Here is a 12,421-nt window from a genome sequence, read left to right on the forward strand (position 1 = left end):
ACAAGCTAATTTTTGTGTTAATGTACGTAGCCAGTCATGTTCTGTCCCTTAATCTTTGTTCTGTCACAACCAGTAGATGTGCCTTAGGATATAGTCTTGGAAGAAGTAAGTCTTTTAAAAGGAAGATTACTATGTGATTTGTGGTAATCTGCATTTGTGTTATCTCAAATTGGAATTTTATGTGGCTGTGATGGCTTTCTCAGTATGCACAATTAACCACCACTCCAGTGGAGTTAAACAAAAAAAAAAAAAAGGGAAAAAACAAGAGGAGGCATTCAGAGTATAACTTGTATAGCTGTGTACTCTTGTTCTTGTAAGCCTATATTTCTAATTCCAGACAATATCAGTTATTAAACTTGATTTTTATCCCAATCTGCAAGACTATTATTTTCTTCCCTTTGGGTATTTATTTATTTATTTCCCTTTTTTATAGATTTCCTTAAGGATATGTTGATATGCTTTTTAGTTATATGTACTATGATATTTAGGAAGAGATCTGGAGTTGTACTTTTTACCTTGGGAGGTTTTTTGTTCCAGCGCAGCTTTCAGTGCTGCCTCTCCCCAGGCTGACCTGTATGGCCAGTGCAGAAGGAACACTGCAAGTATCAGAGAGTTTCAAAATACACCTTGAGTGGGTGGCATTTGGAGAGGGTGTTTGGATTCAGTTGTATTTGTTTGCTGTTCCTTGAGCAGAAGGTACTTGTGCCTCTCAAATTCTCTTGAGATCACTGTTATTGTCCAGATAAAGTTAAGAACAAAAAAAGAAATAAAGTTTGTTGTAGCAAAGGAAAGAGCAAGATAATTGTTTACAGAATTGGAAATAGAGTTACAAAAAAAAAGCTTAAGCATTCAACTCCAGATTACATGTAGCAACAAGTAGCTCCATATTTTAGATAACTTGAGGAGCTGGCAGTTTTATTCACCCTATTCCAGGGCAGCATGCTCCAGAGAATCTTGAATCTTTATTCTCTTCAAATTTGCTGGATGTATATAAAATACTGACAAACGCAATTGCAAACTTTTTCTTCCATAGATGAAAATACCATTTCCCTCAGTTGCATCTCCTGAGACTTATTCCTCTTGAGAGAAATCAGAAGTATATCACAAATATGGCTCTGAGAATTACCTCTTTGTTTATTGGTGCTGGATTAAAATGCCAGTTAAGATTTTTTTCTTCTCTTTTAAGGTTCTCTGAATATATTTGCCTCACATCTTTCTACTCAAAGCATTCCTTCTGTGTTGAATGACTTTCTTGTCAGATTACGTTTTTCTCCAAATATCCACAATTTATAAGATATGATTCATGTTTCCTCTATACACAGTCTAGCCAAATTCACAACATCTAGTTTATTGAGAGCTTACTAGCATACCTAACACAACGGTAACACTGTAGGCGCTTAAGGGTTCTTTGTTTCTTAGAGCTGTTTATTTCCTTTCTTGCCCTTTCACTTAGCTTCTCCAACCCCCAAACTTTTACCAGTTTTTGATTCACGCTGTCTTGTGTGCAAGCTGTTCATGTTAGTGGCTTCTCTGGAGTGTTTGCAGGGCTGGATAACACAGAGTGCTTTGCTTAGTTCTTTTTACTTGTGGTAATAGGTGGTGTTTTGAGCAAAGCTTGATCTTCTAGTGGAAATATATTTTTATTGCTGCCTTTAAAATCATATGGTTCGGCTGAAATCTGTGAAGGAAAAAGTTAGCATTGACAATTCTGTGTATTACAATAACGTTATTTTAGAAGGCAGTTTATTTAAAAAATAATGTTCAGAGTTTTCATTCAATGTGATACTTCTTTTCTGCAGTAACCAGTATGCTAATTTATGCTGTTGAGCAAAGATTTGCACATAGGAAAATAACTATCTGTATAGGGAAGTTAAAATACAGGTTACATTTTTCAAAGCTCACTAGCCTGTTTTTCTCTAATCACTGTTAAAATGGTTCTACACCGCGAAGTGATGCTGGTAAGGAGGTTTGCTAGCAGACCCCCAAGGTAAATTGAATTGCTAGGATAGAAATTTTCATCTGATTGGTTTGTATTATTGGGAGAGATGATACAGCTCTGACAGAACAGCTTCATATACTCTCAGGTGCTGTGTTGTTAAAGCACAGGTATAGCAGAAGTGTCATGTGGATGATGTCTTAGTTACAGTAACTTTAATGATGTTAATTGTAGGAAGCATAAGCAACTAGTGGTTTATTTATATGTATTTTTGATAAGCTGGGGCGTGGAGAATTGTTTGAGAAGGAAGTCGTAAAATAGCATTAATTCTTTATTTTTCCTGTGATCAGCAAATAGACACCTTGCTTTAAATAAAAAGCAAATTTTTCATCTGAGAGTTGTGGATTATTCTCGCTGTCCTAATGATTCCTCATGACTGACTTCCTGTGTGACTTGTATTGAGTTGGATTTCATTGAAATGGGTGGTCTACATAAAGCAGCATAAAAGCATCGCTCTAAGGTTTGATGTTTTAGGAAAATTTTGGCTTGTATAAAAAATGTCCAGCATATCTAAGGTGGCTTTATTTATCAGAATATATTTAGTTTACAGTTTCACTATGTATTTAGTGAATACAGTTGCCACTTTATTCAGGACTTTAGGACAGGTAGCTCCTGTATGCATCCTTTAATAATGGCTTGTAAAGGCAAAAGCACCTTTAGTGCTTTTTCTTACATAGTAGAAGTCAACTAACTGAGAATGTCCGTTTATTCAATCTAAAGAGAAAGGCTGGTTATAGTAAATGCTGATTTAGATCTAACAGATCCTCTCATTCCAGATACTTAAATAATAAAAAGGTTTAAAAAAAAAAAAAAAGGCTTTGAGGTCTTGAAAAATATTGTGAAGGAAAAAACTTCCTGAAGAAAAGAACAAGTTTAGTAGAGGGGGAGAGGTCTGTATCATTGTGGTGGGTGAGAAATGGAAGTTACTTTTCAAGATTTTCTTTATAAAGCTTTTTTTTTTTTAGTCTGACAGATTAGTCTAGCTAATAGGTCAGAGCCACAATAAACCATGAGATCACAGAACTGAAATGTATGTAGTCACATTTTGAATTTTTCCATAGCACAGAGAAGTTTTAGTGTTCCACTGAACACTAAACCTTCTTCAAGGTGTTCCAACCTTGTCAGTTCTGTAACCTCTTTCTGGCAGTGCTGTAAATTTGTAGGTTAGCAAAAAAGAAGCAGAACTCTTATTTTTTAAATTTGCCTTATATTCACAACTCCTGTTTGTAATACTTGAAGAATCACTTCACCTTTATGCAGTTACTACTTTGTGAATCTTAAAAGTAGTGGCAAATATTTGCAAGAGCCTTATTTATAGAGAAGACTGATCTAAAAATGAACCTAAGCAACTAAATTTTGTATTTTGCATCACTGCTACAAATCAGAATTTGGCTGAGATGTTGAAATGTTCAAAAACGTTGTGTCCTGCGAATGCACATGTAGTGCTCCACAATTCTCATATGTTTCTGGGGACAAAAAGCAATTCAGAAAAAAAAAATCAATGTTCAGCATTTGGAATGAATCAAAAGGTGCATGGAATTTTTTGTTGTTTTCTTTCCTTTTTTTTTTTTGGTTCTGTAAGTGTTGAATCATTAAGTAGTATTGGTTAAGCTAGTGTTAGGGCTTTAATGTGTTTGTTACATGACTGTGACCTAATGGTGATTGGATATAGTGTGTCATCTTATATCAGTTGTGAATGCTGATGCCTCTGAAGGATAATGAAATAATTTTCTCTAATTTTCAGGGAACAAATGTTAATTTCAATATTGATGTCTTTTTGTACTGAAATGTTATCACTCATCACTTTTCATTTTCTGTCTTCTAGTTGAAGCTTTATATCAAACCACTTACCCAGAGTATCTCCAGTACATTTACCTAGTGGCTCCAATATCTCTTATGATGCTAAACCCTCTGGGGTTTATTTTCTGTGAAATCCAGAAGTGGAGGGATAATCGCACTGTGTCCCAAAGCAAACTCAAAATAGTGGGCCTAGCACTCCTTCGAGTTCTGCAGAACCCAATTGTATTCATGGTCTTCATAGGAATTGTCTCAAACTTTATTCTTGGCCAGAAAATTCCCGAATACCTTGAAAATTTCCTTGACGGACTGGGCAGTTCATTTTCTGGCTCTGCACTTTTTTACCTTGGACTAACCATGGTGGGACAAACAAAAAAACTGACAAAGGGTATGTTTGTTGCACTGATCCTTCTCATCACAGCTAAACTGTAAGTTCAATTTATGTACTTCTATAATTTTGCTCTCTAAAGTGTTTCTAGATGTTTTAAGCTCTGAATATACAGTCCATATGGCTTTTCTCTCAAGATCATTGTAGTGATAGTGTATTTCACTTCCTGTATTTTGTGTGAGTGCTTCCCAAACCTTCTGATAGTACGCAACTTTTAACTTTCAAAAGAAACTTTGCAGACCACAAGCCTGTTGTCAGGCTCTGCAGAGAAAATAATTCAAGGGTGCTACAGCTTCCTGGACTGCCCGCAGGCCATCTGTCACGAATTGGGTGTTTGAGGAATTACTTTCTTAATTTAAAATTCACTAGCTTAAATAGTTAAAGCAGAGTAAGTTTAGGAACTACTTGATTAGTCTTCACTTTTTCTTTGGATTTAAACAATAAATCTCTAAATCAGTTGGGTTTTGTTTGCTGTGTCTATAAATCTTTCAGATTGCTATTTTGGAAGAGCTTAAAAATTGTCACTCTACATTGATAAACTGTCTGACTTCTGAAAATAAAAACTGAAAATTTTTATATAGAACTTATGCTGTCATTATTTTCCCCTGACTATATGTCAGGTACTGGTGAACTAAATATTTGCTACAGAGCTACAATCAGCATAACAGAAATCTTAGTTGTTGATTGTTTAGACTAGAAAATTTGAAGACTCATTTGAGTATCAGTACAACTAACTAGCAAGCTTAAAGACCTAGTTTATAAACCAGCTTGATGATAAATTTTGTAAGAACATGGGAAAAATGAGTGGTTGTTAATATCACCACCCTGCTTTACTGGTGAGCTTATGGAAGCCTGTACAAGACTCACATAGCGAGTCTGTGTGACATCAGGGATATTGCTAAAGGCAATCAGATAAGTATCAATGTGTTTTTTTTTGTTTGTTTGTTTTATTGGGCAAAACTTTCAATATGGGATACTTAAGCTTGCGCCCTTGTTCCATGTCAGACAGTTTACGTAAAGGTGGTCTAATATTCAAAGTTGCTGACTGCTTATAGCTGCTTTTACAGTTGAAAATAGTTTTGTTTTTATATTTTACCTTTTTTAATCTGAAGTTATACAAAGAATGTTTCTGCACAGTCAGAAAATGTGTTTGGATCTCAGATATTAGTGTCTTTTTTAACATTTCTTGTGTATTTTTTTTTAAATTTGCCTTGTGATTCAGAATTTTGAAGCAGCTTGTAAGTGTTGTGGTTCCTTTTCTGAATAGACTCTATTGCTCTGGCTTGAATTACTTTTATTCTTTTTTTTCCCCCCTCTCATTTCAGACTTATGATGCCATTTCTCTGTAGAGAAATGGTAGAACTCCTGGACAAGAGTGACAGCGTAGTCAACCACACCAGTTTATCAAACTATGCATTTCTTTATGGAGTTTTTCCAGCAGCACCTGGTGTCGCAATATTTGCAGCTCAATTTAATATGGAAGTGGGAATTGTATGTAGTTTTCTTTTTCCCAAACTTGTCGTATGGGCTTATCTTTGTTGATGAAATACTTATAAATGAATAAACAGGCTAGTTGAAATTACTTTTCTGTAGTATAGACTCCCCAGATCTCAAGTTTGAACTGTATTGCAGATTTAATAGTTAACCAATGCACTCTTTCCTGGTGTCTCAAGTTTCTTGATGGCACACAGTCTGAAATTAGTCCTCATACTTTTCCTATTCATGAAAATAGTAGGAAGAACTAGGGTAACTTTAAATATAAAGAACTTGCATCTTTGTTTTGTTTTCTTTTTTGAATACCTTATCTTTGTTCTACTGTTTTTGTAGGAAAAACAGGAATGTTGTTACTGATTTCAGTGAGAGCAGTGTTAGGTTCATGCTGAAAACTTGTGGAAGAGCTTGAAGAGCTTGTGCTTTAACTGATTCTCCTGTGTTGTCCTTCAGTTAAATCTTGTGGTAGAAATGCATTTTAAGTAGAAGGTATTAATTAACCTTTTCAACTTAAGATATATACATTAACTCCCCCAGCCCCCCCGACACACACACTCCCCCCCAACAAACTTGAAGACACTACAAGTCAAGCATTACAAGATAGAATTTTGTGCCCAACAAACTCAGGATATCTGTTTAAAAGAAAAATCTGAAACTTGCACTTCCATCACTGCAAATTCTAGTAAGTCGAAAAACAATGCAAAGCTGAGATAGAAACGATTTAAATGTAAATATATATTGACACTTCTCATTAATTCATACATATTAGTGTTTACATAACTACATGTTTGCATATTTATTTACGGTGTGAATCTTTACATCCAAAAGTATATTGTGTCATTGTGAATCCACCACTAGGTTGGAATCCTTACTATCCTTGACACCTATGAAAAAGCTCTGTAAGAATTCACAGTGGGGAACTCATGTATTCCTACTATTTCAAAAACTTGTCGAAAGTTTCTTTTTAACTGTATGTATAAAATAGATACTTCCTGGTTTAAATTCTAATTAATCTGTCACAGAAACAACTCAATGATTTGTTTAAAGCTCTGTGTTTAATCAAAGGTACAACATTGCTAGTTGTTGTATTCATAAAAACAGACTCTTTAACTTGATCTGCGTAACTGTTCATGTTTCTGTTTGATTCCTTTTGCAGATTACCTCAGGCATGGTGATAAGCACGTTTGTGTCTGCACCTATCATGTATGTTTCTGCGTGGCTGTTGACCATTCCATCTATGGATCCCAACCCACTGGCATCTGCACTCCAAAATGTTAGCTTTGACATCAGTATTGTCAGCCTCGTTTCTCTGGTAGGTGTTCATAAAGTGAACTACAAAAACACACTGTAATGTCAGGGTAACTTTAGTACATAAGCAGCAAATCAAGTCATAATAAGTTGAGACTGACATTTTGTCCTCAGAAGGATGAGGGAGGAGTTGAGTTTAAAAAGCAAATCTTCTTAATTTAGCGATGGGTCAGCTGAAGAGCTGCACAGTGGGGGGAAAAATGGGTAAGTGAATTACAGCACTACTGCAGGGCTTGAGAGTTTGGGATCTGGCCACCTGATATGTACGGTGCATGTGTGGACAAGCTATTAAGCTGCTCATCTTTAGTTCCTTTTAAATGATTGAGTGGGGTGGAAATAACAGTACTTGTTTACCTCATGGGGAGTAATTACATCAAATCACAGTTTAATCACAATATTTAATTTAGCCTTATCTAATGCCTTTCCTAGCAATTCTAGGTGTCTGGCCCTTTTAAAGGGTGTTGATACCTCAGATGCTCAATGTGAATTGTATTTTGGCTTCACAAGTGCTATAGATATGTGTATAGGTTTTCTTACTTTAAATAAAAGTTTCCATGTTGGAGAGAGCTGAAAGTTTCTTAAGCTGGTGTCTCACTGAAGTCTTCATATCATAAAAACTGTGCCTCAAGAGAAGCAACATATTAACGTTGTCTCTTGCCATCACAAGTCATGCTGGGAAAATCAGAAGGGATAGGGTGAAGAGACTCTTAAATTCCACATTGCCAGGCTGTTCTGTGGTCATTTATGTCCTGGGGAACAGCCAGTCTTCTGCACACTGCAGGCAAACCCTTGGCACTTCCTGGAAATATTTCACAGTCTTAAGAGGCAACAATGCATTGATTTTTCTGGCCCTATATTCTGAGGCATAGGGATTGGCAGCAGATGGTATGGAGCTGACCCATGTGAGTCATGTTGCTGAGAAACTTGTCAAGAAAATTTGTTATATATTTAATTTCACTATAGTTTGCCACAATGTTCATCTTGCGTGTTTATTTGTTTTGTGTTAGCCCTAAATTCGATTTATCTTGTCTGTTCCAGATTTGGTCTCTCATTGTTGTTCTTCTGAGTAAGAAATACAAACAGCTTCCTCATATGATTACAACAAATCTACTTGTTGCTCAGGTCAGTAGTAAGACGATTTTATTTTACATCTTGTTTTTAACATTTTTGCAAATTTGGTTTTTACAGTGATATCTGTAAGGTGAGCAGGGGCATTTAATGACTTGTTTGAACAATTTCTGTGACTTAGAACATACCCTTGAAGAAAATGACAAAATGACCCTTTGTGCTGCTAGTACAGCTCTCAAAGAGCAGCATCTCAAACAGAGCTGTAAGCTATCAGAATGGCAAATGGCTTCTGCAGTATATTTTTAGCTTTATGAGTTACTGCCAAATAGCATTGAGTGCACTTCCAAGTCAGTTTATGCCAATCTGAAGTCAGCAATGCCATGATCAGCAGCAGTGTGTGCGTCTGACTCTGTGGTGATCTGATTCAATGAGTTAAATAGGAAACTAATCCAAATGCTAGTGTAGCTCCCTGAAGTGACTCGCAGAGGGATAAGACAGGTGCCAGTGTTGACACGGGGAAGGGGTGTGGGAATACATGGCTGGTGGCTAGGGAATGGCAAAGTCTGATAGCTCTGACTTGGCTTAATTTTAATTGTTATTTAAGCTGAGAGAAAACTATAGAGTATGTGTTCCTTTTTTTCTTGAAGCCAACTGTACAACTGTTAAATTCAGTGAGTGCAATACATCAGTGCAATAGATGCTTTCTGGTGTTCTGTAGCTTAAAAAAAAAAGTAAACTGAGGTTAGAATGTAGAGTCACATTTGGGAAAGGAAATAGTGTGTGAGAGTTGCAGGTACTTCTGTCTATAACAGCATGAAGTTAGCTTTAATTTAAAAGTAATTTGAACCCTTGTATTACTATTTCTATATTATTTCAGCCTATTTTTTTCAGATTCCTTCTGTACTAACTCTCATATGATGATGAAAACTTGTATAATTCTTGGCTGAACAAGCATCTGTTGTTCTCAGCTTCATTTCTAAATCATTTCAGATAAAGGGTTTGTACTTTAATTAAAGATGCAAAGCTTTTGTTATTAAAAGATAGGAAAAAAAAACAATCTTTATATAACTTGTCTTACTCCCAGCTTATTGAGCTATATAATTGCTGTCAAAAATAAATAAATGAGAGAGAAAGGAGTGGGGTTACCCCAGTCATTGACATACCTGTAATATTGAGCTTACTGCTGCACTACTTTACTGCTATGATAACCATCTAATTCATAAAATTACACTGCAGTGGATCTGGGGGTGGAGTCTGGAAGCTTATTGTAGTTATACTACACTGTGTTCAATTTTCTTCTGTCATCCTGCTTTCGAAATTCAAATGATGGCATCTTCCCTTTCTTTTCAGTTTATTGCTTGCATTGGAATGGTGATATGGAATTTCATTGTTAAAGAGAAAGACATCACATTGCAGATCCTAGTATTTATATTTCTCTACAGCTCACTTTATAGCACCTACCTGTGGACAGGTATGATTTTTCTAGGCAGAACTAGGTAACATAATAAAAGATTGATGTACTGAAATAATTTGATTATATTCTTCAGAGTAATTATTCCTTTCACTTGTGTGTAATTCTACAAATATGCACACTTGTAAGCTGTGCCAGGTTGAAGCTCTAGCAATGCAGAGCAGCAGTCTTGCTGGCTTTAGGTGGGAAAGGGGAGAGGGGGACACAAAAAAAAAAAAAAAAAAAAAAACATCTCAGGTATCAAGGCAGAAGCAATTACAAATAGAGTGAATGGTGATCAACTAGTCAAAAGCTTACTGTCAATTTTTAAGTAATGCAGAATTAAAGATTTTAAATTATTCAGCATTAAGGAGATTGTAAAACCTTATGCTTAATAAAAAAAAAAAGGAAAAACAGAACGAAGGGGCTTTAACATTTCTTTCCTCTGTCAATTGCAATTTCTAAAAACAATGTGTTCTGCAAGTGTAGATGGTTAATGAAGGGAGTATTTGAAGTAGGCAGAGTAGAAAGATGCATCAAGGAACTTGGAGAACCTTACAGGTGTGATTAAAACAGAGACTTAAGGTGTTTAAGAGACTTTGTGTACCATTCGTGGGTCCAGAAGTTTAAAAGTTTAATCCCTGTGGTGTTTTTGTGGAGTAAGTTGTGTTTATGTTTAGCTGAGATAGGTAGCTAATGATTAGTATAGCCTAACATAAATACTAGCTTTGCTTTAACAAGGAGAATATTGCTGAGCTTCTGAGTTGTAAATAGAATAGACAGTCCCAGAAGATATTCCCATATATAGGTATTTATGTAAAAACATATGAAACTTTTTGGTGAAATTTATCAGTGACTTTATAAAGGACTAATCTGTTTTAACCTTAATAAATTAGTTACTTGTGTCTTAAGTATTCTTATGGCACCTTTTAAATACCTGCAAACCTTTCTAAGCATTTATATGTGGAAACAATAAAAAGTGTGGCAGAATTTCTTCAAGTTTTGTTACTCATGGCTTTTTTTAAAGATGGTAGGTATTTCTATTTTACTTTATCAAAAGACAACTAGAAAAAATACAATTTTGGAATATTTGAAGTTCTGAGAGGAACACTTTGGTTACTGAACAGGTCACATCATAGAGTGTCTAGTTTCTATAATGTTCAGTTCCCTTTTTAAGAATAAACAAGGCATTTCTTTTGTTCTTTGTAGGTTTTCTATCTTTCTCTCTCTTTCTGTTGAGGAGGAGAGAAACAGTGAAGATTCCCATTGGGTTTATTATCATAGCTGGATGGGGGTAAGTTAGTACAGATGTTTCCCTGTAGGATTATAGGGAGCATGCTAAATACATCACTTTGTTTGCATTTTGCTCTTTCAGAATCCCAACACTTCTGGTGGGAATCTTGTTAATAGTTGGTGAACATAACAGCACTAGCATTGACTCTGCCTTTTTCTATGGAAAACAGCAGGTATGAATATGTTCTGTCCAAATCTCTTCTGATTTCTGACATACCCAATACGTTACTAAGAAATTGCATTCTCTGCTTGCTTCTTATGTAAGTAGCTTTCAGTCAAAGTGCAGGGTACCATAACAATATCACTATAGAATGCTTACAGATCAGTATGAAAATGTATTTCTGTAATGAAACAGTAGAAAAACTTGTTTGAACAGTGATCTTGAAGTTTAGGGAAGTATGACTAAGAAAAAGGGAGTAAGCTTCCAAAAGAAAAGGCATAGGAGTGATGGTTAATGAATTGCAAAGTCCTATTCCTGGTGACTAATTTGTAGTCTAGCTTCATAATTATCTAACATTGTCACCATCCAATGACTAATTAATGTTTTTTAGCCTGTAGTAGATCGGATCTGTATTACACGTGTAGCAGTGACTGCTTGCACTATGCAAGACTTCTCTGCACAATCAGGAGATGAAAGTGCCTGAGCCCGAACTACCATTTTTACCAATAAATAGTTCACCTTCACCAGAGGATGTGAAGTGCATTAGGGTAGATAGTTGTCTTGTTTTCCCTCTGTCTTCCTTACGGATAGGGAGGCTATGAGTTGCTCAAGATTATTTGTGTGGTGTTTCCACAAGTAGCAAAGTAGCTTCACAGTGGACTCTGAGTACTGGTGGCAGATGATTAGAAGGAAAAGTTAATTAATGGGATGGTCCCCACTGGAGAAAGCATGGAAATTAGAGTTGTGCTGGAGGGTGACAAGAGCACATTCCTCTTTGGAATTAAAAGGTACCCAAACAGAACTTAAAATGAAACACTAATGACCCTGAGGAGAAAGAAGATAATGATGAGAGGACACGTTTGGATTGCAGGAGAAATAGGAGTCCCCATTAAAAACAGGAGAGGAGGAAAAAAAGAAAGTGGGGGGGAAGGAGGAGGAGCTGGGTTATTCAGGAGAGGAAAATTAGTTTCATGTACTGAGTATTCCTTAAATGCCAGAAGATGCAAGAGCAGTGAGTATAGAAAACAGCCTCTTTTCAGATGTCTTTCTTTGTATATTTAGGAAGCTGTAGAGTTATATACGCAACTATTTTCCTTTATTCTGTAGTTAGGTGTATTTTCTTTTCTCTCTTAACAGATAATTACCACAGCAGTGATCCTGTTCATCAGTATATTGATGTCAGGCATCTCGCTTATGTGCATGAACAGAAATAGACAAGAATCAAGCTATGAGGTACTGAACCCATATTCACCTCGTAGCCAAGCAGAGGAGGTTGAGGTGGAAGGGAATGCGGGGAATCGAGTTTCAGCCACTGTGCCTCAACCTTCTGCAGGGTCTTCTGCTCAACCTTCTGTGGCATCTTCTGCACAGCCATCTCCAGAAAGAGGTACAGAAACAAGATTTGTAATAAATGAATAAATGGCTTGGGATACAAAAATAAATAAATAAATAAAATACTGTTCCAAATTT

The 12,421-nt window shown here is 35.9% G+C and overlaps 1 protein-coding gene across 9 annotated transcripts in view; it reads left to right on the top strand.

The window, feature by feature from the left end:
• The window catches only part of GPR155 (G protein-coupled receptor 155), a 42,452-nt gene that overhangs the window by 15,769 nt on the left and 14,262 nt on the right, over window positions 1-12,421 (top strand). For all 9 annotated transcript variants that reach the window (XR_004781872.2, XR_007708525.1, XR_004781873.2 and 6 more), the window contains exons 3-10: window positions 3,822-4,221; window positions 5,507-5,672; window positions 6,829-6,984; window positions 8,019-8,102; window positions 9,399-9,519; window positions 10,708-10,792; window positions 10,874-10,964; window positions 12,089-12,338. Coding sequence is in view for 6 of the 9 variants with exons in the window: in XM_035567705.2 (XP_035423598.1) it covers window positions 3,822-4,221; window positions 5,507-5,672; window positions 6,829-6,984; window positions 8,019-8,102; window positions 9,399-9,519; window positions 10,708-10,792; window positions 10,874-10,964; window positions 12,089-12,338 (1,353 nt within the window). In the remaining 3 variants the exon portion in view is untranslated. The remainder of the gene's footprint in view (window positions 1-3,821; window positions 4,222-5,506; window positions 5,673-6,828; window positions 6,985-8,018; window positions 8,103-9,398; window positions 9,520-10,707; window positions 10,793-10,873; window positions 10,965-12,088; window positions 12,339-12,421) is intronic.

Source organism: Cygnus atratus, chromosome 6 (assembly GCF_013377495.2).
Source record: "Cygnus atratus isolate AKBS03 ecotype Queensland, Australia chromosome 6, CAtr_DNAZoo_HiC_assembly, whole genome shotgun sequence".
NCBI classification, from domain to species: domain Eukaryota; kingdom Metazoa; phylum Chordata; class Aves; order Anseriformes; family Anatidae; genus Cygnus; species Cygnus atratus.